The sequence below is a fragment of the Macaca mulatta genome, chromosome 2 (assembly GCF_049350105.2).
Source record: "Macaca mulatta isolate MMU2019108-1 chromosome 2, T2T-MMU8v2.0, whole genome shotgun sequence".
NCBI classification, from domain to species: Eukaryota; Metazoa; Chordata; class Mammalia; order Primates; family Cercopithecidae; genus Macaca; species Macaca mulatta.
Window position 1 is genome coordinate 143,097,167 of NC_133407.1, and position 15,153 is coordinate 143,112,319.

General features: G+C 38.9%; 1 protein-coding gene across 2 annotated transcripts in view; it reads right to left on the bottom strand.

The window, feature by feature from the left end:
* Window positions 1–2,230: 2,230 nt before the first annotated feature.
* SUMF1 (sulfatase modifying factor 1) overlaps window positions 2,231–15,153 on the bottom strand; it is a 113,632-nt gene continuing 100,709 nt past the window's right edge. The window contains exons 8-9 of one of the 2 annotated variants that reach the window (XM_015130369.3): window positions 13,850–13,909; window positions 2,231–3,322 (exon numbers count right to left, since the gene is read on the bottom strand). In XM_015130369.3, the coding sequence (XP_014985855.3) occupies window positions 3,212–3,322; window positions 13,850–13,909 (171 nt within the window). In that variant the 3' untranslated portion in view covers window positions 2,231–3,211. The remainder of the gene's footprint in view (window positions 3,323–13,849; window positions 13,910–15,153) is intronic. The other variant, XM_015130371.3, reaches the window with a different exon arrangement.

Genomic DNA, 15,153 nt, shown 5'->3' on the forward strand with positions numbered 1-15,153 from the left:
TCAACTGGGCTGTAATGCTGGCTGCAAATGCCAGTGGAGATTGAATTAAGCTACTGGTTTTGTTAGGATAGTTATTATTTTGCTAGTGCTATGGTACAATGTACAAAGTTCCTTAAGTTTTGAGTAATCTGCCTCTACCCCTATTTTCCCCTTATGCCTCTATTTTTCTGTGTGCAATTTTACAGAAAGTGAGGCTTTTCAGGACTTATGGCATTCAAACCGAACTTTTCACAGTCCCATTTTGTTGGTCTGCTCATATGTCATTATCCAGCATTATAAACCGTAGTGACTATAGCTGGCCATAGTTTAGGGTACTCTTTAGTTGGTAACCCAGACATGTAGTTCTTAAATAAATGGCTTGTTAGGATGTCATTTTATTTTATGTATTTTTAGAGACAGGGTCTTTCTTTGTTGCCCAGGCTGGTGTAAACGGGCACAATCATAGTTTACTGCAGCCTTGAGCTCCTGGGCACAAGCAAACCTCCCACCTCAGCCTCTCAGGTAGCTGGGATGACAGGTACACACTGCCATGCCCAACTAATTTTGATTTTTCATTTTTTGTAAAGATGGGGTCTCGCTTTGTTGCTATATTACTCCATGTTCACACTGTTATGAAGGAATACCTGAGACTGGGTAATTTATAAAGAAAAGAGGTTTAATTGACTCACAGTTCCACATGGCTGGGGAAACTTACAATCATGGTGGAAGGCGCCTCTTCACAGGGTGGCAGGAGAGTAAGTGCTGAGCAATGGGGGAAAAGCCCCTTATAAAACCATCAGAACTTGTGAGAACTAACTCACTATCACAAGAACAGCATGGGGGTTACTGCTCCCATGATTCAATTACTCCCACCAGGTCCCTTGCACAACACCTGGGGATTATGGGAACTACAATTCAAGATGAGATTTGGGTGGGGACGCAGTCAAACCATATCAGTTGACCAGGCTGGTCTCAGTTCCTGGCTTCAAATGATCCTCTCGCCTCAACTTCCCAAAGCACTGGGATTATAGATATCAGCCACTGTCCCCAACTTAGGAATTCATTTTAAATGCCTTCCAGTATTGTGCTGCTGCTAAAAATGCAATTCTAAAAAGTATACCCAAAACACCAAAAATATTTATGCAATATAACATTAATTAACAAGAGAAGAATTCAAAATATACACACTATAAATATAACAATGTAAAAAATATATGCAGGTGGGAGGTAACAAGTAAAAACAAACTGTACTGGAGTAGGACGACTTTAAAAATAAAATCTCTTATTTCCTACATTAGTTATTTGCTACAAATGTTTTTTTCCCCCCTGCCCCGGGATTAATCATCAGTAGGTGGAAGTTTGTAGAAAAACATTTAATATCCACAAAATGAACCACAAATGTGGCTAAACATGCCAGCTACATGACTTTTTTTTTTTTCTCTGAGACAAAGTCTTGTTCTGTTATCCAGGCTGGAATGCAATGGCGTGATCTCGGCTCACTGCAACCTCTGCCTCCCGAGTTCAAGCGATTCTTCTGGCTCAGTCCTGAGTAGCTGGGACTACAGGCACATGCCACCACTCCTGGCAATTTTTTTTTTTTTTTTTTTGTATTTTTAGTAGAAATAGGGTTTTGGCATGTTGGCCAGGCTAATCTCGAACTCCTGACCTTGAGTGATCTACCCACCTTGGCCTCCCAAAGTGCTGGGGTTACAGGCATGAGCCACTGAGCCTGGCCTACACAATTGCTTTTCAAGTGAAATGTTTTAACATGTTAAGAGGCGAAGCACAAAAGTAGTAAATGTGTTGGTTAAACACTTTTGAATATTATTTGATTTAAACATTTCTTTTGAATGGCATGCAAGAAATGGCTTAGGGGTTCTCAGGACTGAGGAATCAGGATGGGAACTTTGATAAGAGGGACCTTAGGTCAAAATCCATTGTTCTAAAACAAGGTGCTTTCCTGGCATGGGAAGCAAATGCTGGGTTTTACAAGACCACCAACCGGGGCAGTGCCTTTGACTTGGCATTTATCTACTGTGGCAACAAGCAGCAAGGTCATGATAGGGTTCCTGGTGGAATAGCCTTGCTATTTGGAATAAAAATTCCCACAAATTACCTATATATCAAAGTTATCCACTAGCTAATAAACATGGAAGTCTTCTAGCAAATAAAACATGCATATCACAAAGTCCTTTCTTTAAAAGAAAACTCAAAGAAGAGAAAGAGAAAAGAAGCTGATGAGAGTGAAGCCTGATTTAGCAGATAAGTTTATTCAACATAGTGCATGATTCAAAGCATCTGATATTCCATAGCCAACAAGGTTTCCTATTCCCTATTACAAAATACCGGATACCCTGAATATAGCTAATTCAAGGTCCTCATTCCTTTTACCCTATACCTAGAATTAAACAGGTTTCCCCATTTAGCACACATTTCACATTCACTGAAGGCTTTGGGGAGAGGGGCAAACAGAGCTTATGACTGCCCCTCTGAACCAAAGGCACTTAATGTTAAAAGATAAAGCACAGTAGAGTCACCCCACAGACATTCCTGTGTGTTCAATGGCTGAACTTCAGCATACCATCACTGGCCCATGTGGGATTCATCATAACGATGTAAAAGACACTGATTTCCTTGGAAAAACAAAGTGCAGTATGAATATAAAGGAGTCACCACCATCCCTTTTCTGAAAATAATACATAAGAGAATTCTTACTTTACATGATTAGTATCACTCAAGGTTCACACATGGAAAAAATAGCTAAAAAATAATCTATCATAAATTCTCACTATGAAGTCACAATAGAATCTGATATCCTTTTTAGAACTGATGAGTTGGAGAGAAACCCAGAGGTCATGCTGTCCATCCCCTCATTTGATAGGGGAGGGAACTTGAGGCCCAGGAAGGCCAAGTGTCAGACCTGGGGTCTAACCCCTGTGGCAGAGCCTGTGTAGGATGCGGGCCTCCTGAAGCCTAGGTCAGGGTTCCCTCCACTCCCCTTCTTCTTTAAAGACTCTCAAAAGTAAAATATGGCGATGATCTTCAAAGATGCACCACACAATAAAGCACATGCACTGACCCAGGTCAGCGATTTGGTCTCACAAGGCGGTTCCTTTGGCCGTTGGGCAGGTATGTAACCCACCTCAGGGTGGGAATTCTTTGCATGAGATCGTTCAGAGTTCTGTAGGTCAGACACGACTCCTTCTGGGATTGGGAAAATTCTTCTCGGTTGTCAGTCCATGGTGGGCAGGCGGTCGGCCGCACAGCGGAATCCCAGATTCGAAGCAGAGCTATCAGGTGTGTTCTGGCTACGAGCAGCACAGCGATACCTGTAACAATAGGACTGTGCAGAGAGAAAAAGCAAGGTAAGTGCTACTGGGACTCTCAGCCGAGGGCTCTAACCTGTCAGATGCATGTTACACAAAAGCACCAGCTGCAGACAGTGCTTCCCCACAACCCTGGCTGTATGGATACTTCACATGTATGCTTTAAAAAGGGCAGTACATTCAAGAATTAACCACATATTTTCCAACGTCCTTTACCTGATAAACGTAACACAGATATAGTACAAAGATGTTCCGCGTTAGATAGAACAGCAAAAAAGAAAAACATAAAAACCAGTGATTGCCTAAGTTTAGGCACATCCATATAACAGAAAAGCAAGCAGCCATTGAAAGTCATGTTTTTACATAACATTTAATGGCACAAGACTTTTTCATGACAAAATGTAAAATGAGGCCAGGTGCACTGGCTCACACCTGTAATCTCAACATTTTGGGAGGCTGAAATGGGAGGACTGCTTGAGGCCAGGAGCTCAAGGCCAGCCTGGGCAACACAGCAAGACCCCATCTCTACAAAAAATTAGCTGAGCATGGTGGTGTGCACCTGTAGTCCCAGCTTCTCCAGAGGCTGAAGTGGGAAGATCTCTTGAGTCCAGGTGTTTGAGGCTGCAGTGCACCATCACTGAGCCACTGTGCTAAAGTCTGGGTGACAGAGCAAGATCTTGTCTCCAAAAAAAAAAAAAAGTTAAATGAAAAAGTCAGAATATAAAGCTGTATATGTGGTATGACCTCAGTGTAGATAACTACATATGCCAAGAAGAAAAGACTGGAAGGTTCTGAATGCACCACAGTGTGCACAGCAGTTACCCCTCAAGCAACCTGAGTTTCATACTTCCTATATGAAACCTATGCAGTATTCCTATACAATAAGAATTAATATATATTAATTTTTTAAATTAAACTAAGTAATAAGTGATAGATGGCCACTGAAAAAATATTAAGAATAACACTAAGATATCATTTAATATCTAAATAATATTTATGATATCATTTACTATCTAAATCATATTTATGATCTCATTTAATACAGTAGATTGGCAAAAAATTAAACAATAAGCCTAGGAACATCAAATGTAGGAAAGGCTGTGGGACAACATTGCTTTTTAAAAATGTGTTGCTTTGGGAGTTTAAAACATAGTAACTAATAAAGCTATACAATGTTGTGTGCAGTTTGTTTTACATCTGTGTTATTAAATAAGAGCCAGGCACAAGTACACACATGCACACCAACACAGACCTTCAGCACCTAGTACACACCAGACATGGGGCTAGGCATCTTCATCTGTTACGTCATTTGATTGTAACAGCCCAGAGAAACTCTTACCCAAGATTGCACAGTTATTAAAGAAAGCAGAATTCCAGCTCAGGTCTAACTGGTGTGCTTGCTTTCCTGGCAAGATTCTACATTCCAGAGGGAAGGTTATCACAACTCATGTCTTCTTTCCCACTGCCCAATACACAAGCCCTGCATGCACTTGTACACTTGCACAAACATAAGACAGCCTAACGCACATATCCCTGCCTATCTAGCAGGTATTCAGTGATTAACCACAGATTACTTCAAAAGCCTCCACATGCCAAAAATAACCACACATGAAACTCTTGTGCCCTAGGATTGTTCTCCGATCCAAAATAACGGAGAATAAAAATAAACTAGTCATCCTGTGTGCCATGAGCATACACTATGAGTTGGCCCAGTACAGCTCAAGTCTCCGCAAGCTGGTTAAAGAAGTTTCACAAAGAAACGTGTGGAATAACTTTAGAATCTGTGCAGAAGCGATAATTTGGAGTCAGGGGGAAGTCAGCATGCAAAAGGTTTTTTTATTTTTTAATTATTCTCCTTTCTCTCAGAAGAATAAAATGCTTCTTATCTTTATGAAAAGTATCTCTAAAGTTGACACAGAAATTCTCTGGAGCACTTCTACTGTAAAAAGAGAGACACAGTGCTTTGTCTTCTATAGATAGTGAAATCATAGCAACCAATTTTCTAATTTGCCTTGTGGTCAGTGAAGAATATGACATTAGCAATTCTCAGGTAGACAGAGGGACGATGAATTTAAAATGTGCTTGAAATAATTGATAAATTGATGGCATCTCCTACTATAGGTGATGCGCATGCAACGGAAGCTCTCAAATGACTAGAGGTGACCATGCAGGAAGACAGAGCAAAAGCCTCATCCCATGCAGGGCCTACTCATTGGGCTGCTGTGAAACAACAGTGCTTTGGTATTTCCAGAACCAAGTTCCTGTGGATAATCCAGGGCCCCATGCAACCAAGCATGTGTGGCCAATTCCACACCGCAGCAAAGATCAGGTTCGGGGGAGCTACACAGACGACATAACATTCTTGTCCCATAAATGTACACACATGACCAAAACAATCAAGTGTTTCCTGATTGCTCACTCATTACACCCACAGAAAAGATCAGAGTAGAATTATGTTCCTGTCTTGCTGGAGATCTCAGACTGGTTGAAGAAACAGACTATACATCAAACAGCTACAAAGCATGTAGGGGTAAACAATTCTGAGGTAATTAGTAATTCAGGTGAAGGAGTTGTCCCTTGTAGAATGCCACAGATTTTAGGAAAGGCTTTTTTAGAAAGCAAAAATTGATGTGGATGAGATTTCCATGATCATGGCAGTGGTCCTCAGACCTCAGCATACATAAGAACGGCCAATACAGCTTGCTTAAATCCATGTTCCTAGGCCACACATTCAGAAACTATGATTCAGGAAGTCTAGTATGGGGCTCAAGAACCTACTTCTAACAAGTTTCTAGGTGCTGCTGATGCTACAGGCCCATGGGCCACACTTTGGGTAACACTGGTTTATAGGATTTAGAAGGGCAAGTTGAGAGGATAGCAAGGCCACAGCCTGATAATATCAGAGCATGGTTTAATTATTCATTGAATATATAAGAGCTTACAATATGCCAGATGCTATTTTAGGTATGGCGGATACAATCAGAACAAGACAAACAAGATACCTGTTATCAGGGAGCTGACATTCAACAGGGAATTGTCAGACAATAAATCAACCAATACACTCAAGCTGTTTTCCAGGAGTAGTCACCTCTGCAGGAAGGAAAATAGGGAAAGAGGACTGAGAGTGACTGGGTAGCTACTTTAGATAGGGTCGTGGTCGGGAAAGGCCCCTCTAAGATCACATGTGGGCTGAGTTGCTCAAAGATCTGGAGCATGAGAATTCCAGGCAAGAGCAATGACTGTCTTTGGGGTAACTGGCTTCCTCACTAAAACAACAAAGGTATTAGCCAGCTTCTAAGTAGGTCTTAGAAACCTTGTGTTCAACTGCAGGAAGATGGTAATACCCCTGCCAGCATCTGAATGTGGATATACAATTGCTGCATAAATGGGAAAGTTAAGAAATCTCTCTGGTGATAGGGCATAGGACTTAGGTTTTTGTTGAACGGCATATTTCTACCTGTCACTTATCTCTTAAATTATATCAGAAACTATTTTAAAATAAGATGATGTTCATATGCCACAAAACCTAGCATATAACAACTCAAATGAACTGGTGGGACCTGCCCAAAGCACTGTGTTGAGGATTCTACAGCTGTGACACAGGACAGTAGAAAAGAGATATATAAGAGATTATTCCCAGGGCTATATCTGAAGACCCTGGAATATACAGAATAATTCCATTCTTGAAAGACAAAAATTAAGTTTGCTGGAATACTATCAATTGTTTTCTTTAGGAAACATAATGATTTCATTTTCGTTTTGATCTTTATTATATATTTTCTAATTTGTATGCCATGAAAATGTTTTCTTTGTATAATAAAAAGTTTAAAATCAGTGCTTCTCCCTTCCCCACCACCAAAAGTTTTTTATTAGATCACAGCAATCCCTGACACTGTCCATTAGCCAAAATGACAATAAAAAATTAAACCCTAAAAAGCAACACTCACTACAAAAGTTAGTATTGAGAGGTCAGAGCCATCAGTTGAGAAAACAGTCAATTCACACATCATTCCATTTCAAATGCACTCATTCACTCAGCAAACATTTATTAATCGTTCAAAGCATACAATTAAAGAGGTAAATGGCCTCATTATAAATGTCCTCATTGCTCTTTCTTTTTTTCCAACTTTATTTTTAGCACCAAAAGTGGTTCTTAAGGATGCGAGGTCTAGGTGGCTGAAAAATGGGTCATTCTATTAATTAAGAACAGGGCAAGTGGGAAGGACCTGTTTTAGTCCTATTTCATCAAGATGGCTAATTACTGTGTGAAATTGATCTCCATGTCTGTGCTAAGAATGTGATCCTGGACTTGGGAACAATCCATTTAAGATAATGACTTACCAGCCTTGGGGCTTCAAAGTCAAGTGGAACAGCAATATGGTTTTTATGAGAGGAAGACTTTTAGGGACAAAGGGCATTTTAAAGATAATTGTAGCTCATGTTAAACAAAATCATTATTGAGAACTCCACAACAGAAGAGATGTCTCAATTTCCCATCCATTACACTTGCCACTGACACTAGACCAACTCCTTTCGCTCTTCATCTTGGCAGGAAGGTGAGGATTTCCTCAATGTTGTAGGCTGAGCTAAAGACCCAGAGGGATTAATCTAACAACATCAACAACAACGAGTATTTCTTGAGTACTTACTATGTGAACTATTCTAAGAACTTCTTATGTATTAATTCACTTGATCCTTTCAACAATCCTATGAGATAGGCATTATTAGTATCTGCACTGTATACTTGAGGAAAAATTGAGGCACACAGATGTTAATAGTGTGCCTAAGGTTACATGGTTTATAAATGGTGGATCCAAGGTTCCAGCCTATTCAATCTGATTACAAAGTCTGCACCCTTAACCAGATGACATGTTGCCTCATAGTTTTTCTTTCTGTGCCCCTATCTCCTTCTTGAAGCTATACTTTGGATAGATTTTCAAAAAATTATGAATGATCATCAGAATTAACTTTAGCCAGTCAGGCCGGGCATGGTGGCTCACATCTATAATCTCAGCACTTTGGGAGGCCAAGGCGGGAGGATCACTTGAGGTCAGGGGTTCGAGATCAGCCTGGCCAGTTTGGCAAAACCCCATCTCTACACAAAAAGTAGCCGTGCGTGGTGGCACACACCTGTAATCCCGGCTCTCAGGAAGCTGAGGCAGGAGAAATGCTTGAAATTGGGGGGCGGACGTTACAGTGAGCCAAGATCATGTCATTGCACTCCAGCCTGGGTGACAGAGTGAGAGTCTGTCTCAAAAAAAAGAATTTACTTTAGCCAGACAAACTCGTGTTGGCCTATGATCAAAAATAAGTTATCATCTAAGCAAGAAAATGTTTTTAAAAATGAATTATAACATTATTCTTTCTATTGATTTTTTTTCCTTTTATTGATTTTCACCTATGCCATAAACATTGTTTTTGCCTGTCTAGTTGGGAGTTTATTAGTCAGTTCCTTCTTCAAAAAAGAAGAGGGGAAATAATCTAATTACAATAAAGATGATGCTGATAGAAGCAACTAACTTTTACTGAGCCTTTACCACAAGCTAAGCACTGTACCAAGAACTTATATATGTTGGTTCATTTACCAGAACCTTATAATGGGTATAATTATAGCATGTTACCAGAACCTTATAATGGGTATAATGGGTATAATTATAGCATCTTCACCAGAACCTTATAATGGGTATAATTATAGCATGTTACAAATGTGAAAACTGAGGCTTGGAAAGATTAAGTAATTTCCCCAAGGTCACATACCTGGCAAGAAACAGATATAGAACTCCAATCCAGATGTAATTCCCTAATCCACATCCCAATAATTTAGTAAAAGCTGTCACTCTTAATCTACTGGAAAGGCTAAGCACTCTGAAAATAATTCACAATCAACACTGTGCTATTTTCCTGACCTTACAGATATAATCAGACTGATGTTAAAGACCAACCTAATAAACAATTCACTTGACCAAGATCCTGGAAGTGCCATTTTTCTATGGAAAATCCTGTGGATCCCACTCAGTTTTGTCACTCTGCTATTCTCCTCTTCTAAAATGTTATCCCCATCATATGGAACCTAACTAAATTAAAACAAATCCTTCAGGTAAGCTAAGAAAAGATAAAAATGCGTAATATAAACTTTAAATTAATACTAAAATTATAAAACAAAGAGTTACAGCTAATAAGTATTAAGGAGAGAAAATAGGGTGATAAAAAGTATGCAATAAAAAGGAAGACAAACAGAGAACAAGAACAGGTGAGACAAAGAGAAAAAAAAATCAAGATGGCACATTTCAACCCAACCATATCAAAAACCACGGTAAATATAAATAGTCTAAACACCCAAAGAAAGGCAGAGATTATGCCAATAAATACAATAAATCAAATGAAATGGACAAATTCCTTAAAAGATACAAACTACCAGAATGTACTCAAGAAGAAGCAGATAAGCTGTATAGTCCCACATCTATTTTAAAAATTAGGCCTATAGTAAAAGAAAAAAAATTGGCATACTGGCTCATATGTATAGTCCCAGCCACTAGGGAGGCTGAGGCAGGACAATTGCTTGAGTTCAGAAATTCGATCCTGTTTTCTAAATTAATTAATAGTTAAAACTCTCGGCCCAAATGCATTCACCAAGGAATCCTATCAAACATTTCAAGAATAACACTAATTCTACATAAACTCTTGTAAAACATGTAAAATAAGTTAATATTTAACTCAATCTATGAAGACAGCAATACCCTGAAACCAAAATCAGACAAAGATATTACAAGAAAACACAGAATAAACTAGATGCAAAAATACTCACTCATAATTTTTGCAGATCAAATCCAAAATGTATAAAAAAGATAATACATCATGACTAAGTGGAATGATACGTATCCCAGGAATGCAAGGATAGCTTAATATTTGAAAATCAATGTAATTCACCATATGAACAGATAGAAAAAGCAAAATCATGTGTCTGTTGGCTGTATGAATGTCTTCTTTTAAGAAACATCTGTTCATATCCTTTGCCCACTTTTTGATGGGGTTGTTTGTTTTTTTCTTGTAAATTTGTTTGAGTTCTTTATAGGTTCTGGATATTAGCCCTTTGTCAGATGAGTAGATTGCAAAAATTTTCTCTCATTCTGTAGGTTGCCTGTTCACTCTGATGGTAGTTTCTTTTGCTGTGCAGAAGCTCTTTAGTTTAATGAGATCCCATTTGTCAATTTTGGCTTTTGCTGCCGTTGCTTTTGGTGTTTTAGACATTTTGGTGTTTTAGAAATGTTTTAGACACATGAAAAAATGCTCATCATCACTGGCCATCAGAGAAATGCAAATCAAAACCACAATGAGATACCATCTCACACCAGTTAGAATGGCAATCATTAAAAAGTCAGGAAACAACAGGTGCTGGAGAGGATGTGGAGAAATAGGAATACTTTTACACTGTTGGTGGGATTGTAAACTAGTTCAACCATTATGGAAAACAGTATGGCGATTCCTCAAGGATCTAGAACTAGATGTACCATACGACCCAGCCATCCCATTACTGGGTGTATACCCAAAGGATTATAAATCATGCTGCTATAAAGACACATGCACACGTATGTTTATTGCGGCACTATTCACAATAGCAAAGACTTGGAATCAACCCAAATGTCCATCAGTGACAGACTGGATTAAGAAAATGTGGCACATATACACCATGGAATACTATGCAGCCATAAAAAAGGATGAGTTTGTGTCCTTTGTAGGGACATGGATGCAGCTGGAAACCATCATTCTTAGCAAACTATCACAAGAACAGAAAACCAAACACCGCATGTTCTCACTCATAGGTGGGAACTGAACAATGAGATCACTTGGACTCGGGAAGGGGAACATCACACACCGGGGCCTATCATGGGGGGGGGAGGGGGGAGGGATGGCAATGGGAGTTATACCTGATGTAAATGACGAGTTGATGGGTGCTGACAAGTTGATGGGTGCAGCACACCAACATGGCACAAGTATACATATGTAACAAACCTGCACATTATGCACATGTACCCTAGAACTTAAAATATAATAATAAAAAATAAAGAAAGAAAGAAAGAAAGAAAGAAAGAAAGAAAAAAAGAAAAAGAAAAATCATATTATCATCTCAATAGATGCAGAAAAAGCACCCAGCAAAATCTACATCCATTGCTGATTTTAAAAAAAAACTCACAAAAAATTAGCAATGGAAAAAAACTTTCTCAAGCTGTAAAGGGCGTCTATGAAAAAGCTATTGCTAACACATATCTGATTTTGAAAAACTGAATGTTTATTTCCTAAGATCAAGAATGAGGTATGAATGTCTACTCTTATCATTCCTATTCAACACTATACTGAAAGTTCTAGCCAATGACATACAGCAAGAAAAAGTTATAAAAGGCATCTAGATTAGAAAGGAAGAACTGTCAACATTCACAGATCATATGATCACCTATGTAGAAAATATAATACAATCTACAAAAACATTACTAGGACTAATAAATGAGTTTTGCAAGGTTGCAAGATACAAGATGAACATACAAAAATCAGTACCATGTAAGCATACTTAATAAAGCATGTAGGAGGTTAAAAGATATTTTTAAAGAATCTACTGGGAAGCTTATAAAAATGTAGATTACAAGTAAGCTAAAAATTATAAACATGAAAGTAGATACATTCATATGCATGGAATTAGGATAGTTAATGTTCTTTACTTGCTTAAAATGTTTTTTACAAGCTTCTGTTACCCCATTTATTCTTGAAGAAAAATCTTCTGGTCCTCAATTACTTAGAAAGTAAATGGATTCTCAATTTAGAAAAGTGCCATATGTCAGAGACATAACTGGTGACAATTAGGATTTTGAGACACTACTGTACAAAGAGAGATTCACCTGTTTTCCATGGAAGCCTGGTTCCCTGGCAAGAAGATCCAGGTACATTTGTAGCAACAACTTCAAATAGAGAAACAATCTGGGATTAAAGACTCTGATGTATATGTGAACATATAAATATATTGGGAAGACCTGGGACAACGCTTTTAATTTAAAATTAAAACTAGAATTTTAGGCCAGGCGCAGTGAATCCCAACATTTTGGGAAGCAAAGGCAGGAAGAATTTTCTGAGCCCAAATGTTCAAGACCAGCCTAGGCAACACGGCAAGACCCCATCTCTACAAAAAATTTAAAAATTAGCCATGTTACTTGGGAGGCTGAGATGGGAGGATCACTTGAGCCTAGGAGGTCGAGGCTGCAGTGAGCTGTGATTGTGCTACTGCACCTCAGTGTGGATGAAGAGTGAGACCCTGTCACCAAAAAAAAAAAAAAAAAGATTTTATGAAGATAAATTGGTCTACATCTTATTATCAGTGTAGGTCTAAAGCATCAATTGAGCTCTGCTTTATGAACTTCTACCTGAATCACTGGATTAAAAATCCTAAGAAATACAGAAGATACACATACATACAAACTCATATATATATATATATATATATATATATATACATACACATATATATATATATATATATATATATATAATCTAGAGAGATTTGCTTTAGGCTAGTGATTCCCAAACTTGGACGTATGTTTTCATCACCTGGAGAGCTTTAAAAAATGCAATGCCCAGCTCACACTGAAGAAAAATCAAATCAGAATGGGGGTGAGTGAGGAACCAGACATCAGTATTTTATATAGATCCCAGATGATTACAATGTGGAATAAAGTTTGAGAACCACTGTTTTAAGACAAAATTCGATAATGCCATCATTATCAAATTAGTAACTTAATTTGGAGCCATTATAGGTGGTTTTAAGTCTCTAACCACCTGGACTGAATAAATTACTAGGGGAAGCTTTGCAGCAATAACAATCTGCAAAATGCCATCTCTGCACAGGGAGAGAAAGCTGGAGTTCAGGAGATGTGAAAAATACATGACTCAAAGAAAAAAGGGAAGGGATGGTATTCTATTTCCAAATTCCTTATAAAGGTTATTTATGAAACACCAAGTCACTCTAACTGATGAAGAAAGCCAGCTCAGACACTAAAATCATAGCCCGAAGAGAAGAAACACTCTGGGAATGATGCTCATTTCACAAGGCACACTTTGTACCTAGAACACGGGATGCTTCCATTTCAGTATATCACAATCTGCCCTCCATATATAACTCTCACCTGAATCTCAACAAAAAATCCAGAAATGTACAGGATTCTCAAATAAATTAAGGGTGTGCTTTCAGACTCACATGCTGGAAAAGGTATATACACTCACCCCCACGCAGTTCACGAGACAACAAAGGTCTCTCAAAGGGGCAAGATTCAATAGATGAAATGTGGTTGACAATACGTCATTCACAACCTCTGCTACTTGTGTTACTTTTCTCCGTGCTTGTAACCAAATTTGAGATGACTATCCTCCTTTTTTTCTGGTTTCAGTGGGGTTAGGTATGCATTTGCAGAAGTGAATGAGACATTCGGGGCTATCATTTACAATGGATCCATAAAACTGCTATCAGAACAAGAACGACAAAATAGTTTAGTGACATGACTTACCCTATGGCACATGTAGGATCCACCTTTCTTCACCCGGTCTTTCCCAGAAGGGGGACCTTTCTACGGATGAAGAAAAAAGGCTGTGTTAGACCAGAAGGCAAAGCTGCCCCTTACACAGTGGGAGAGAATCCACTTTGATCCAACCGGCTCTCTCATGGTTGTCTAAACTCTCCACATGTGTTTCCACCCCTAGGCTTTGTATCTGTATTCATGGGCCCTCCCAAATGCCCACCTCCCTAAATCCTACCCATCTTCTAAGGTCCACCTCACGTTCCCACTCTTTGGTGAAGTCTTCGTGACTATAGGAAGCAATCCTGCCTCTAAGCCCCTACAGCATTTCTTGCCTGGATGACTAATAAGCTGCTTGGCCGCACCTCTTACCATGTCATGCTAATAAGCAAATTTATCCTGTGTTATAATTAGTTTATTCATCTACACTGGCAAGCGTCTTTGAATTACATGTTTTGTTTTGTTTTTTTTTTGAAACAAAAATTTTTTTGAGACAGGGTCTCCCTCTGTCACCCAGGCTGGAGTGCAGTGGCATGATCACAGCTCACTACAGCCTTGACCACCTGGGCTCAAGTAATCCTCCCTCCTCAGCCTCCCAAGTAGCTAGAACCACAGGCATGAACCACCACGCCCAGCTAATTTTTAAAAATTATTATTTGTAGAGACAGGGTCTCGCTCTATTGCCCAGGCTGGTCTTGAACTACCGGGCTCAAGTGACCCTCCTACCTCAGCCTCCCAAAGTGCTGGGATTACAGGCATGCAACACCATGCCAGGCCAGAATTATATGTTTTTATAATCCCACTGTGTAACACTTAATAAACACTTTGCTGATTGAATGAAAGAGTTTGTTTGTTAGCCTTAACAAAAAATTTAGGTGTGGTTTATTAAGATATAATTAATATACAGTAAAATTCATCCTTTTTAAGTGCACAGTTCCAATGAGTTTTGACAAACATATATAGTCATGTAACCGCTACCACAATCAAGATATAGAACATGGTTTATCTTGAAGAAAGAAAAAGACACACATGCATACTATGAACCAGGCACAGTTTGAACACTTTACAAATATTAACTCAGGTATTCTCCATCCAATCTTGGAGGTAGGTTAAGTTACCAGCAAAATAAGTGGCACAACCAGGAAGCCCTGCTCCAGACTCCAAGCTCTGAGGCACTCCACTGTGCACCCACTTAGAGACAAGAAGTATAGGAAATTAGGCAGTGCTTAAAAGGAGGCAAGAAAGAGCAATGTCTACCACTGTAATAAGAATTGAGATCTACACAGAGCCAGCAC